At 42.0% G+C, this 11,362-nt stretch overlaps 2 protein-coding genes and 1 pseudogene across 2 annotated transcripts in view; 1 reads left to right on the forward strand and 2 right to left on the reverse strand.

Moving 5' to 3' along the window:
• Positions 1-11,362, forward strand: part of atp6v1h (ATPase H+ transporting V1 subunit H) — a 290,066-nt gene that overhangs the window by 232,822 nt on the left and 45,882 nt on the right. The window lies entirely within an intron of this gene.
• On the reverse strand, positions 5-3,466 carry LOC139926499 (uncharacterized). The gene is made up of 2 exons (XM_071918244.2): positions 2,513-3,466; positions 5-1,870 (listed from the first exon to the last, which is right to left on the reverse strand). The coding sequence occupies exons 1-2, from the start codon at positions 3,464-3,466 to the stop codon at positions 5-7; spliced, it is 2,820 nt and encodes a 939-aa protein (XP_071774345.2).
• LOC139926500 (oxygen-regulated protein 1-like) lies at positions 3,702-8,522 on the reverse strand (annotated as a pseudogene).

Genomic DNA, 11,362 nt, shown 5'->3' on the forward strand with positions numbered 1-11,362 from the left:
TCCTTTATAGGATGGGACAGTATTGGCCACATCTCACATGGAGTGTGTCCAAGGAGTCTTGTGCTTGCAGTACACGCCCTCCCACACCAGAGGGCCTTCTTGCCTGTGTCACAGCTGAGGACTCCCCCTCTGGATGCACTCTGCTGTCTGGCATTTTGAACTCCACTGATGCAAATGATGAAAGGCTGCCATTTTTCTTTGTCCAGGTTTTGGAAGTGTCAATAGTGGGTGATACCCTCAGACCTCTTCCTTTGACACTGCTCGTGTCTTTTTTCCCACTTTTGACACTAACATCATCCAAAAAGGGGTCAGAATCACTTCCATGTGACATATTGTAGTAGGTGCACTTAGGAGTTTGAGGCTTAGCCATTTCCTCAAGCTCTGATGAGGATATGGCTGCAAGGGGGTTGTCCTGGGTGTGTGGGGGGGAATCCTCACTATTGTTCTCCTGAGCTGTGTCAATGGATGTAGTATCTATATTACCATACATTCCAATGGAGATTGGAGGCGATTTTCTGATGAGGTGATTCTCCTTGAGAAGCCATCTACCTTGGTCAATCAAAACCCCATCATTTGAATCTACTTCTGAGGGGAATGAGATGCGCTGTGCAGCGTCTATTGCAGGCTCTGTGTCTATCTTTAATGAGCTTGCACCACTGAAATAAGACAGATCCTCCCTTGAAGCTTTAGTCCCCGAGTCATAAGAAGAGAAGCTCCCCCCACTTTTTAATCTGGAACTTTGCAAGAGTTCTGATTTACTTCTAACGGACTGTTTTGAGTCAGTGCGTTCCACATTTGTTCTCCCATTAGGCATATCGCTTGAATGTCTGCAGTCTGGAGACGGACTCTCTGAAGGCTCTTCTCCACTCTCTGTGGCAATGTCTGTGGATTCCTGAGTTTTGTATCCGCCACTGTCCGAAGTCTCTGGCCTGTAGTCAGATAAATCTGAGGTGCAGGGGCTCGGAAGACGTTTTAGACCATATTGACTATCCTCTCTGCTTTTGGGAATTATAACTTGTTTTGTGTGTATAACCCGAGCGTTATCTGGCTCTATCCTAATGTTACCCCGAGCATCATATGTGAATATAAGTGAAGAAGATTGTAGGGCAGAGTTAACAAAATCAAGTAATTCCTGTGATATTTCCACCGGGTGGGGTAGACTGCTGCTTCTTTCCTCATCCTCTTCCTCCTCTCCGTCATCTGTTTTAAGCTCATTTACAGTGTCTGTTCCATTACCCTTGTCATCCTCACACTGACCAACAGATGAAGATTTATTTGATGATTCTACATAATTTTCTGTTCTCTTGGTATCCTCATAGTTAGGCTGGTCCTCCTCACAGCTACTCTGCTGCAAATAGTAGGCTTCCTCTAATAGTCTTTTACCAACTTTACTATCAGCAATACTGTCTGCATCAGCACTAACAGGTTCACTGACACATCTGTTTTCTTCATCTTCCTCATCCTTGGATTCTTGCTCTTCCACCTGGTCACATCCCTCATTTAACTCACTACCTTGCTTTTCTTCATCTTCTCTCACCTCTTCAGCTAGATCTTCCCCTTCTACCTCCTGCTCAGCTTCCATATCTACGTCGACCTCGCTCTCCTCTCCCTCCTCTTCCTCTTCTCCTATTGCTTCTTCCTCCAGAACATTTACCTCATTCTCCTGCTTCTCCCTCCTCTCTTCAGCCTCATCCCACTTTTCTTTCTCATTTATGTTATTGTCTGTGTCATTTGCTTCTCCTTCCCCTTCTTCATCTGTGATCTCCCCTGCTTCTGTATTTTGGTCCTCCACAACCTCACCCGCCTCTTCCTCCCTCTCCTCAATTTCCTCCTTCTCATCCTTATCCTCACTAACTTCCTCCTCCTCATCCTTCTCCTCAATAATCGCCTCCTCACCTTCCTCTTCCAGTTCCTCCTCCTCATCTTCCTCTTCCTCATCCTTCTCCTCAATAATAACCTCAACTTCCCCTTCCTCATCCTTCTCCTCAATAACCTCGTCCACTTGCTCTTCCTCATCTGTCTCCCCAATAGCCTCATTCACGTCTTCTTCCTCATTCTTCTCACTAATCCCGTCCCCTTCCTCAGTACCCCCTTCCTCCCCTTCCTCCTCATTTTCCTCCCCTTCCTCCTCCTCATCTGTCTCCTCAACAACCATATCATTCCATTCCTCTTTCTCATCCTGCTCCCCAATAACCCCCTCCGCTTCCTCTTCCTTCTCAATAACCACCTCCTCCCTCTCCTCCTCATTGTTATCCTCATCAACTTCCTCCCATTTATCCTCCTTTTCCTCAAAACTTTCCTTTCCCCCTCCCTCTTCATCTGTTTCTTCAACAAAGATGTCATCTCTGTTGTCTACTTCCTCTTCTTTCTGCCTCTCTTCTTCTTCTAATTCCTGTTCTTCCTCTTCCACTGCCTCTTCTTCTGCTTCCTCCCCCCTCTCCTTTTCTCCCTTGCCAATCTCCTCATCCCTCTCTTCTATCTCTTTTGTATCTTCATCCTCGCTGTCCTTTACCTCATTCCTGTACTCCTCTACCTCTTCCACTTGGTTCTCCTCTTCCTTTTCTTCCATCTTTCCATCTACCCCTTCTTTATTCTCATCATCTATTCCTTCCTCCTCCTCCTCCTCCTCCTCCTTTCCCTTGCCCCTTGAGACAGGTTTGGCTGGACCACAGGCGTCAATGTCAAGACCTGGCTCAAAATCATTTTCTAAATCTTTTGATGGCTCTGCTTTTTCCACGTTCTCTGTCTCTTCTAATTCTTTCCTATCAGGGTCTGTTTCCTGAACTTGATCAGGTTCGTGTTCTAACTCAGCCAACATCTTGGCCTGTTCATGATAAATCGATTGCATCTTATTAAAGTCATCTGTCTCTCCAGCAGGCAAGTAGCCATTTTCATTATCTTCTCTTACAGAGGTCTCAGCAATGTCCTCAGCTATGCAGGTGGTATCAGGCTCTGGTGACTGTTTTGTCTCATCATGATGATGATGTTTAGCAAATTGTTCCAGTTCCTCCTCTGAGTCTGAGTGGTCTCTTTCCTTTTCTACATAGGTACTCTCCTCTACCTCAGGATAAAAGCTTTTAGTTTGTTGGAACGTTGAATAAATTTCTTCTCTAAGGTCTTGTGGCATGTTGAGCTCCTCCATAAGCTCATCGATACCCAAATGTTGATCATCAAATGCGTCACCCCCTTCAGAGATAACATCCAGTGCAAACTCTTGTTCTGAAAATTTTGGAGAGAGAGGTTCGCTTTCAAGCCTTTCCCTTAGGACCTGGAAATCCTTCCAGCGTTCTCTGAAGTGAGAAGACGTTCTGCTCTGCAAATCTGTCAGACTTGCCCTCTGCTCCTCCTCATCCTCAACAGCAGAAATTTTCTGCAAGGATTCCATCAGTAGCATGGCCTCCGAGGGGCTTTCTGAATCGTATTTGTCTCCCGCCACAGAGCCTGTTAAGGTATCTCGCAGAGTCATCACCGACAAGAATGAAAGGAAAGCTTTGGATGATGAACCAAACACTGAAGCCACTTGTGATGAGAAATCAGGAAGGCTGCTGGACTTCTCAAGATTGGTTGGTTTTTCAGACTCGGATGCCCCTCTGATGCAGTGGATTGAGGAACAAAGTTGCCGCACAGCAGGTTTTATCTTTGCTTTGGGGCTTAAGAGGTTGGATGTGGAAGATGATTCATTGTCAAATGGGCCAATGGCCTCAGCAGATGTGTGTGTCCTCAGTGTGCTCTCCTGGTATACAGGGTCAACTCTGACACTTGGCATTGAAACACATAAACCCTTTGCTTTCTGTTCAGTGTTTAGCACAACTGTGCTAGGAACTGATAGACAAGAAGTCGATTTTGTGACAGCTTCTCCATGTAATGAATAATGTTCATCTGTATTAGCCTGGCATTCACTCTTAGCCTCAGATTCAGAATCACCACCTATGTGAAACACAACCTTTGTTTGAGGTTCTGATTCCTCTGTGATTGCCTCCTCCATGCATGGCACTGAGTCTGAGCTTACTTTCTGCAGCCAGTTTTCTACATACTGGTGGATATCAGAGGGTGAAGGATTGAGAGATGGCATTGAAACACTCTCACTCAGCTCTAAAGTTCGTTTTGGTGATGATGTTCTGTTCTCATTCATTGATTTTTGCTTGGTAATCACCTTTTTCCCTGGCAAAAGTGACCGTTTGGGTTGTAAAATATCTAACATGTTTTTCTTCATTGGAGGTCTTGTGGTTCCTGTCTCAGGAGTATTTACATTATGATCATTATCCCTAGGAGCTCCGTGATTCACGTTCATTTGTTTCTTAGATGAAGGCCTTTTCACATTTTCAATGTTAGGTAATAAGTCTTGTTTCCTCCTGGGTGTTGTGTCATCTCTACTCACTTTTTTCTTTGTTTCTTTTCCCTTGCCCTTCTGACCATTTTTATCACTTTCTGATGAACTCAGAGTTTTTTTCCCTAAGCTGGCATTGCTGAGCTTGTCAGGAGATGAATGTTTGCTGCTCTTTGAGAGGCTTGCCATGCTATCCTTTTGCTTTTTATCTGAGCTACTTGTTGAAGGTGAACTCTTATGTTTCCCAGAAGGTTTTATTGCCTTTTTCTTCTTCTCACTTTGAACAGCGTTGTCTTTGTTTAACGCATCTGTCCCCCTACGTGGAGACTGAGTTTGAGAGTTTGCTGCAATCCGGGCCTCATTGTCAGTAAAAGAGGATAAATTATTGCTAATCTCATGTGTGGGAGATATTGGCTCTGACGACAATGACAAGATTTCCTCTTTCCGTCTGTGTAGCGAGTCAGCAGTGGATGGTTGACAGGTAAAATCTATGTCACAGTCATTGCTGGATGAAATTGGCCCTGAGATAGTTGAGGCTGGTTTACTCTGTGACATTGGAGTGGAACCATGCAAAGGTATGTCCTCTGTGCTGTATTCAGTATTTGCAAAATAGTTGTCATAGCAGCCTTGACTCTCATAAATGTGCATCACAGTCTCTGTAATCTCCATTCCATTATTTTGTATCTGGAGGACCTCTGCTACCCCTGGTGACCTGATGGAGGAGTGGGAGCCTTTTTTGCTTGCCTCTGCAGATACTATTTTCCGAGGCTTTGGGACTGGTCTGTTGCTGCTGCTGCTGCTGTGTCTTACCACACAGTATCCCTCGGTTGTCTCACCATCAGCTGTCCTTTCCATGTAGGTATACTGGCCCAGGGTGCTCTCTTGAACCCCTGATTCTGTCACCGTCTTAACGCTCTCAATGGATGCCTTCTTCTTAACGTGTCGAGGACCCGGTGTAGGGGTGCGTTTGAAACGTGATTTGTTTTTTTCCAAGGCCGTGGGACTGAATCCAACACCCTTTCCCGTTACTGAGGGATGGTTCTCTTCTTTATTTTCATCTTCACTGGTACCAAATGGGTCTTCGGCCATGGCGTTGTTCGAGTAAGGTGAGCTGTTGCCTGACCCAGACTTTGAGGCACAAACTGGCCTCTGGCTAAGGCTGGAGCGGCTGAGCGTGGTAGTCCAGTGGAGCATCTCCTCCTCCTTAATGGTGAGACGCACTTTCATCTCTACCGTCATGCTGCCATCTTGGTTCACACGGAAAGACTTTTCAATGTCATCATCTTGAGGTACTATGCAAGCGTGACGTTCATCATTCACTCTAACATTTTCACAAGTCTCCACATCTGAGGATGTATGATACTGGTTGACATCTGTTTCAAATGATCCGTTGTGGTGATGTAGGTGGTTACTCATGCTTCCATTTCGAGACATGTTTATCTGGTTGACGATGTATCTCTCTGATGATAGGGAAAAATTCCTTGAGCCTCTCCCACTGGAGAAAGATTTGTTTTTCTCTTTAGTTCGAGGTGTTTGATATAACGATGTTCAAGAATAGATCAAAACGTGTGTGTGTGTGTGTGTGTGTGAGAGAGAGAGAGAAGAGAGAGAGAGATTGTTATTAAAAGATTGTTATTAAGTTCAGAAAAGCATCATGCATTTGTATTATTTCTGTTGGAATATTTAACAAACAGGGAAAGAAGAAAAGTACTGAATTTCAGCTGTGAATTATGCTTTAGGACAGTCTATTCTGAAGCTGTTTACATTCATAACTATCTACCATAGCCTAAAATAGGAGTGAAAGGATTGTCCCCTCCTCTTATGTGTGATGTCACACTGATGTACAGCTGCTTAAACTAGATAAGATGAAGATAGTCATGACAGTTCCTAAGGGGGTACATATTCTGAGGTAAAATTTGTGAGACAAACATTATGAGTCCATAAAGTCAATTTGCTACGGTATTAGCTTTGGAAGACAGTTCCTTGCATTCACAATTACTGATTAGGCTGCCCTAGATCATAAGAATGCCATGTGAACGTCTTTGATGAATATGGCATAATAGCAATTTACCAATAATATGGATTAATTAACACTTACGTTCTTGAGGCTGCAACCCGGATGGCTCCACAGTGTCCGAGTAGATTGATTGTGCCATCTGTCCTATTCTGGGAACACTGTGGTTTCCTAATCTGAAGGGTTCGTTGCCTGCTGCTATGACGACTCCGGAGCACAAGATTAGTGCAGCAAGACCATCAACCTGAAAGGGGGGAATGGAGAAATATTGTTAATTTAAATTAAAATACTTTAAATATACCAGTCACAGCTTTGAATTGGTGTTGTACAGTAGGTGCACCCAGTGTAAGTAATGCCAAGTATTAGGGTTATTACTGACATTTAAACAGAAAAGAGACATCCAATTTGTGATATAAAAAATTACACACAATCGATACTATCCCTCTGTGTCAAATGGTATAGAGCAGACCAGAGATCATAAAAGATAAGGAACTTCTAAAGGTTCATCAACACTCATGAGCTCTAACAGAAAGTAGTTTGTTGTTGTTGTTAAAGGACAGATGGATGGAGGGATTACGGGATGATAAATCACTAGGGGGTCGAGAGTTTGATAGCACCTCTTAGCATGTCTTGGAACAGTTGTTGTAAGGTGACCACGTAAAATCCCTGATTCCTTGTCCTTTTTATGAGTTAAAGTGAAAACACAACACAAAAAATAATTTATGTTCTGTTCCTGTAAACTTTTAATTATGCAGTTAGAGCATAGCATCAATATACTTTTTGGAGTATTCCATGTCACTTGAGTCTAGTTTGTAGATTATGTGGACGCTGTGCCAATACTCAACATGATCTCTTAGTGTTATGGATGTGTTTTCTGGTTCACAGTAAATGCTAACATGAAAGAAAACTCATTTCAGTGTAAAAGCTCAATCTAATGTCCCGTGTTCCCACATCAACCTCCGATTCATTGTCAATGTCACGTGTCTCTTGATGGTGTCAAAATATTCTCTACTCTCTAATATTCTATTCTCTACACACTTAAATCATAATAAAGTGGTTGTCCAAGTGGAGAGATGGGGTTGGAGGAAAGCTACTACAGTGACATTAGTTACTCTTCAAAGAGCTCCTGTGTGTGTGTGTGTGTGTGTGTGTGTGTAGGTGTGTGTGTGTGTGTGTGCGTGTGTCTGTCAACAGCTTTTTTCAGCCTCACATCTAAAGAGACTATCCTATTTGTGAGAGGCAGACATGCCAATCCTTACCTTTGCCTAATATAACCTCATCTATACTTATCTAGATTACTAAGGACAAAAACAGGAGGCATGGAATCACATAGTGTTAATAGCAAACTGACAAATCATTTTCCTGATTATAATTAAGTTCATATTTGCCCCAAAGGACTCTATCAAGACTAGATAAAAGTGAACCTATTTCAAAAAGGAAGCTCTTTTTTTACTAGTTTCTAAACCTGAAGTAAAAATCATACATCTGTTATCAGTTTACAGAAATACTTACTCTTCTGCCGTCTGCGGAGAACAGTTTCAGTACTGAGAACTGCATGATCTGGGAAAGATAGTCTAGCAAAGCATCAAATGTTGGCGCAGTTCTTCTTTGCAACACAACTGTGTGCTTGATGGTAGGATCCCTATTCTTGATGACCACGAGCCTCTTCGGTGTCCGCACTGCCACCCTATCCGTGATCTTCGCTGGCCTGTTAATGACCTCATTCCTTCTGCCAAACTGACCAGTTGGGAGCCCCTGGCGCCCTCGTCGCCCTGCGCTGACAGGTCTGGTGGTATTCCATGGTACCTGCCGCCGGTGAACTGCGTTCAGGTTTAGCGGCTTGACTCGTTTCCGATCAGAACACACATATGATCCCCCATCATGCAAGTCATCTAAACCCTTAACAAGGTGGATCCCACGAGGTGTGGTTATGGTCCTCACTCCGAACGGCAGAGGCACTTTCTTGGACAGAGCGTCTAGTAGGGCATCGAACGTCTTGAAGGTGCGGCCATTTATGACCATGCGATGCCCACTGAATTTGTGGTCCCCGCTTTTGTAGAAACATACTCTTTTAGAGGCTGAGGGATCAGAGACGGGCTGTAATGGTCTGGAGGCCAACGTCTGCACGCTCCCAGAGGACACTCGCTGGGCAGGTGGTTCTTGGAGGGATGTGTTGCTCATATTGTCTGGGGGTGGCTAGAAAGAAAGCAGAGAGAGGGAGAGAGAGGATGATTGTGGTTTCAGTTTTATGGCAAATTATGGCAAGTGGTTTGAATTTACATTGACAGATGATAGATTAAGTTGGATAAAGCCCTGTATGCTAATTTCCTGGAACTTTATTAGGCCTATTGAGACCCTTTCCCCTGGAATCACTATGGCATAGAACCACATTTCACCCATAACTTGTCATGTTTATTATTCCTTATACTCTTTATCTATCTTCTCCCTGTTTTGATAAAGCCAAAATATTTAAAAAGGGTGAGTTTTTCCTTGTGTGCATTTAGGGTCTAAGGCTGGGGTGCCGGGTAGGTTAGGCTATGTAGAATAGGTAGATTGTTTGTCTTGCTAAATCTGCTCCTGCCTACCTTGTGTTTTTCACTATGTTTGTCCTACATAATTTTGTTCACCACTGATTGAGTTTAGTTAGATCTAGCTAGACACATTCTCTGTAAAGTCCTCTGAGACATGCTTGTGATAAAGGGCTATATAAATAAACTTGACTTGACTTGACTTGAACGTCCCACTGTTCTTTTAAAGAGCACAGCACTACCTAAGTTAAGCAGTGAAAGTGAAATCCTACAAAAAAAATTCACATTAGCTCTCCTCCATGAGGTGAAATAGTTTATAAGCAGTGCTGAAACAACAGAGATTTTCAGTCCTGTAGTGTTTATCTGGATTTGTTGCTTTGTGACAGCTGACAAAGTTTATGCTTATGATAATTCTTGAATAGTTCACACGTACTGGAAAAGGATTTGCAGCCTTGAGGCAGCAAGACAAACGTTTCAAAATTTTACTTAAGATCCTATGGTACAGACTGCTTACTTGTTATCTGATGTGAATCCTGTTCTGTGTCCCTCAGACTTATTAGCCCAAGATGCCTTTCTTTACTTCTGAATAAAGTGGAAAATATAAATTGACTAGACATTCTTGTATATTTTCTAATAAAAAGTAGATGACCATCCCAAATGATCTATCAAAACCAATTTCTCAAACAAATAATATGATTAGGTTACAGATATACTGGGTCTTGTAAAAGACACACCAATGAAGTCCTGCCGTGACTGTCGTGACACCAGTGGTGTCCACTGGTGGTTCTTTATTGGTGTGGGATTAATTTGCTGGCATTGAATCAATCTAATTGTACCATGGTTCTATGTTTCAATGGCAGATTCCATCAAGAAACCCAAGTTGTGACCCGATGACAATGACTTTACTCATACACCATGGTTTTCTCAATAACCAAATATGATCCAGTTCAACACTGATGGGAAATTATGAAAAAGTGTTTGATACCATTTTCCACCACAATATGGAGAACCCATATGATCACTCAAAATACCAACGTTAGTTGTGATTAGCATTTATTTACTTTGTCTCTTAGGAAATGGTTTAAGTGAACCAAACCATGCATAAGACAGCACCCCATACCATTAAATTTCCACTGAGGAAAATATTTATCATATATAATCTTATAATAAACTTATAATCATATAGTTTTCCTTGTAATATTTCATTAATGTCTATTTTAAATGATAGATTATGTGGGTGTGATTAATATAATAGTTGCATAATGTGCAGTAGTAAAATGTCACAGTAGAGCAGAGCATAATCTGTACTTAACATGAGAAAACACATTCTCCATGTTAGAGCAACAGCTCAGGCACTGTTGTATATTGTTATGTAAAACTTTTCTTATGTTATGATGATCTATGCTAGAGAGAACATAAACAGTCTAAGGAACAATGTCTCACAACAGATTCTACTTGATTATAATAAGATATTTACAACACAACCCAAATACTTTTTGGTAGTTACTGTAAGGTTGATTTGTAATAAACATAAACATAGGCATAGACATAGGCATAGACATAGGCATAAACATAGACACAGGCCATAAAGCCACTGAAGCACGTCACCTATAAGTAATTAGACAAACTAACACATTGAATGTATGAAAGAAAAAGGTTAAATGACAGCAAACAAACTTCTAAATGGAAATATAATAAATGGATCTTACCGTATCTCACATTTTCCCTGAATTATAATGGCAAAAACAACAGAAAGTGTGCACCCAGTACTCTACCTAGCGCTGGTAAAAGCTTCTCAGCGGCATTCGAAGGCTATTTTGGGACATGCAACATCATGGCCAATTTGCTTAATCTTTGCTCACACTTAATCAGCATATCAAGATAAGGAAACTAACAAAGGAACCACAAGGAAAGGGCTGAAAATGCTGCTGCCAGTGCTCTTTAAATGCTAGTATTAGAATTATTAAAAAATAAATGGCAATATTATATTTTACCTGCAAGTGTGGGAATACAAATATATTTGGTCAACAGACAATTTTGTATCATGGATAATACATCCCCCAATACATCTCAGTTAGAAAAAAAATAAATAATTGTGCTTTCTGCATCATCAAACATAAATGTCTAGCTGGTGATTTGAACTAAGAGAGAATGAGAGAGAGAGAGAGAAAGTAATTTGAGTGGTTGAGTAGGTGAGTGAGTAAGAGACTTGGTGAGTGAATGATTAAATGAGAGAATAAAGGAGGGAGTAAAATTGAATGAGGGGGGAATGAATTCTACATGTCAAATGATACTGGTAAATTTCTCCCGCTCCAAAGAGAGACCACAGATGGCTCGCACCGCTTCTAATTTGCCAGCAGCCTTATAATCAGATTGGAGGAGTCTTGGCCTAATAGGGATTAGGTTAAAGATTTTGCGCACTTGCTGACAGCATGAGGTACAGTAGAATACGGTCTTAAGAGAGCACTTTTACTTTGCAGTAGGTATTGGAAA

Source organism: Centroberyx gerrardi, chromosome 13, assembly GCF_048128805.1.
Source record: "Centroberyx gerrardi isolate f3 chromosome 13, fCenGer3.hap1.cur.20231027, whole genome shotgun sequence".
In the NCBI taxonomy this organism is placed as follows: Eukaryota; Metazoa; Chordata; class Actinopteri; order Beryciformes; family Berycidae; genus Centroberyx; species Centroberyx gerrardi.

Bases quoted from the DNA above. Each gene is read 5' to 3' on its own strand.
- LOC139926499 (XM_071918244.2), bottom strand. From the start codon at position 3,466: ATGACTCTGCGAGATACCTTAACAGGCTCTGTGGCGGGAGACAAATAC. The intron at 1,871-2,512 runs GTAAAGGACAGC...ATTGAGGAGAAG, and splicing joins TAGAGGAGTACAGGAATGAG to GATGAGGAGGAGGAAGTTAG.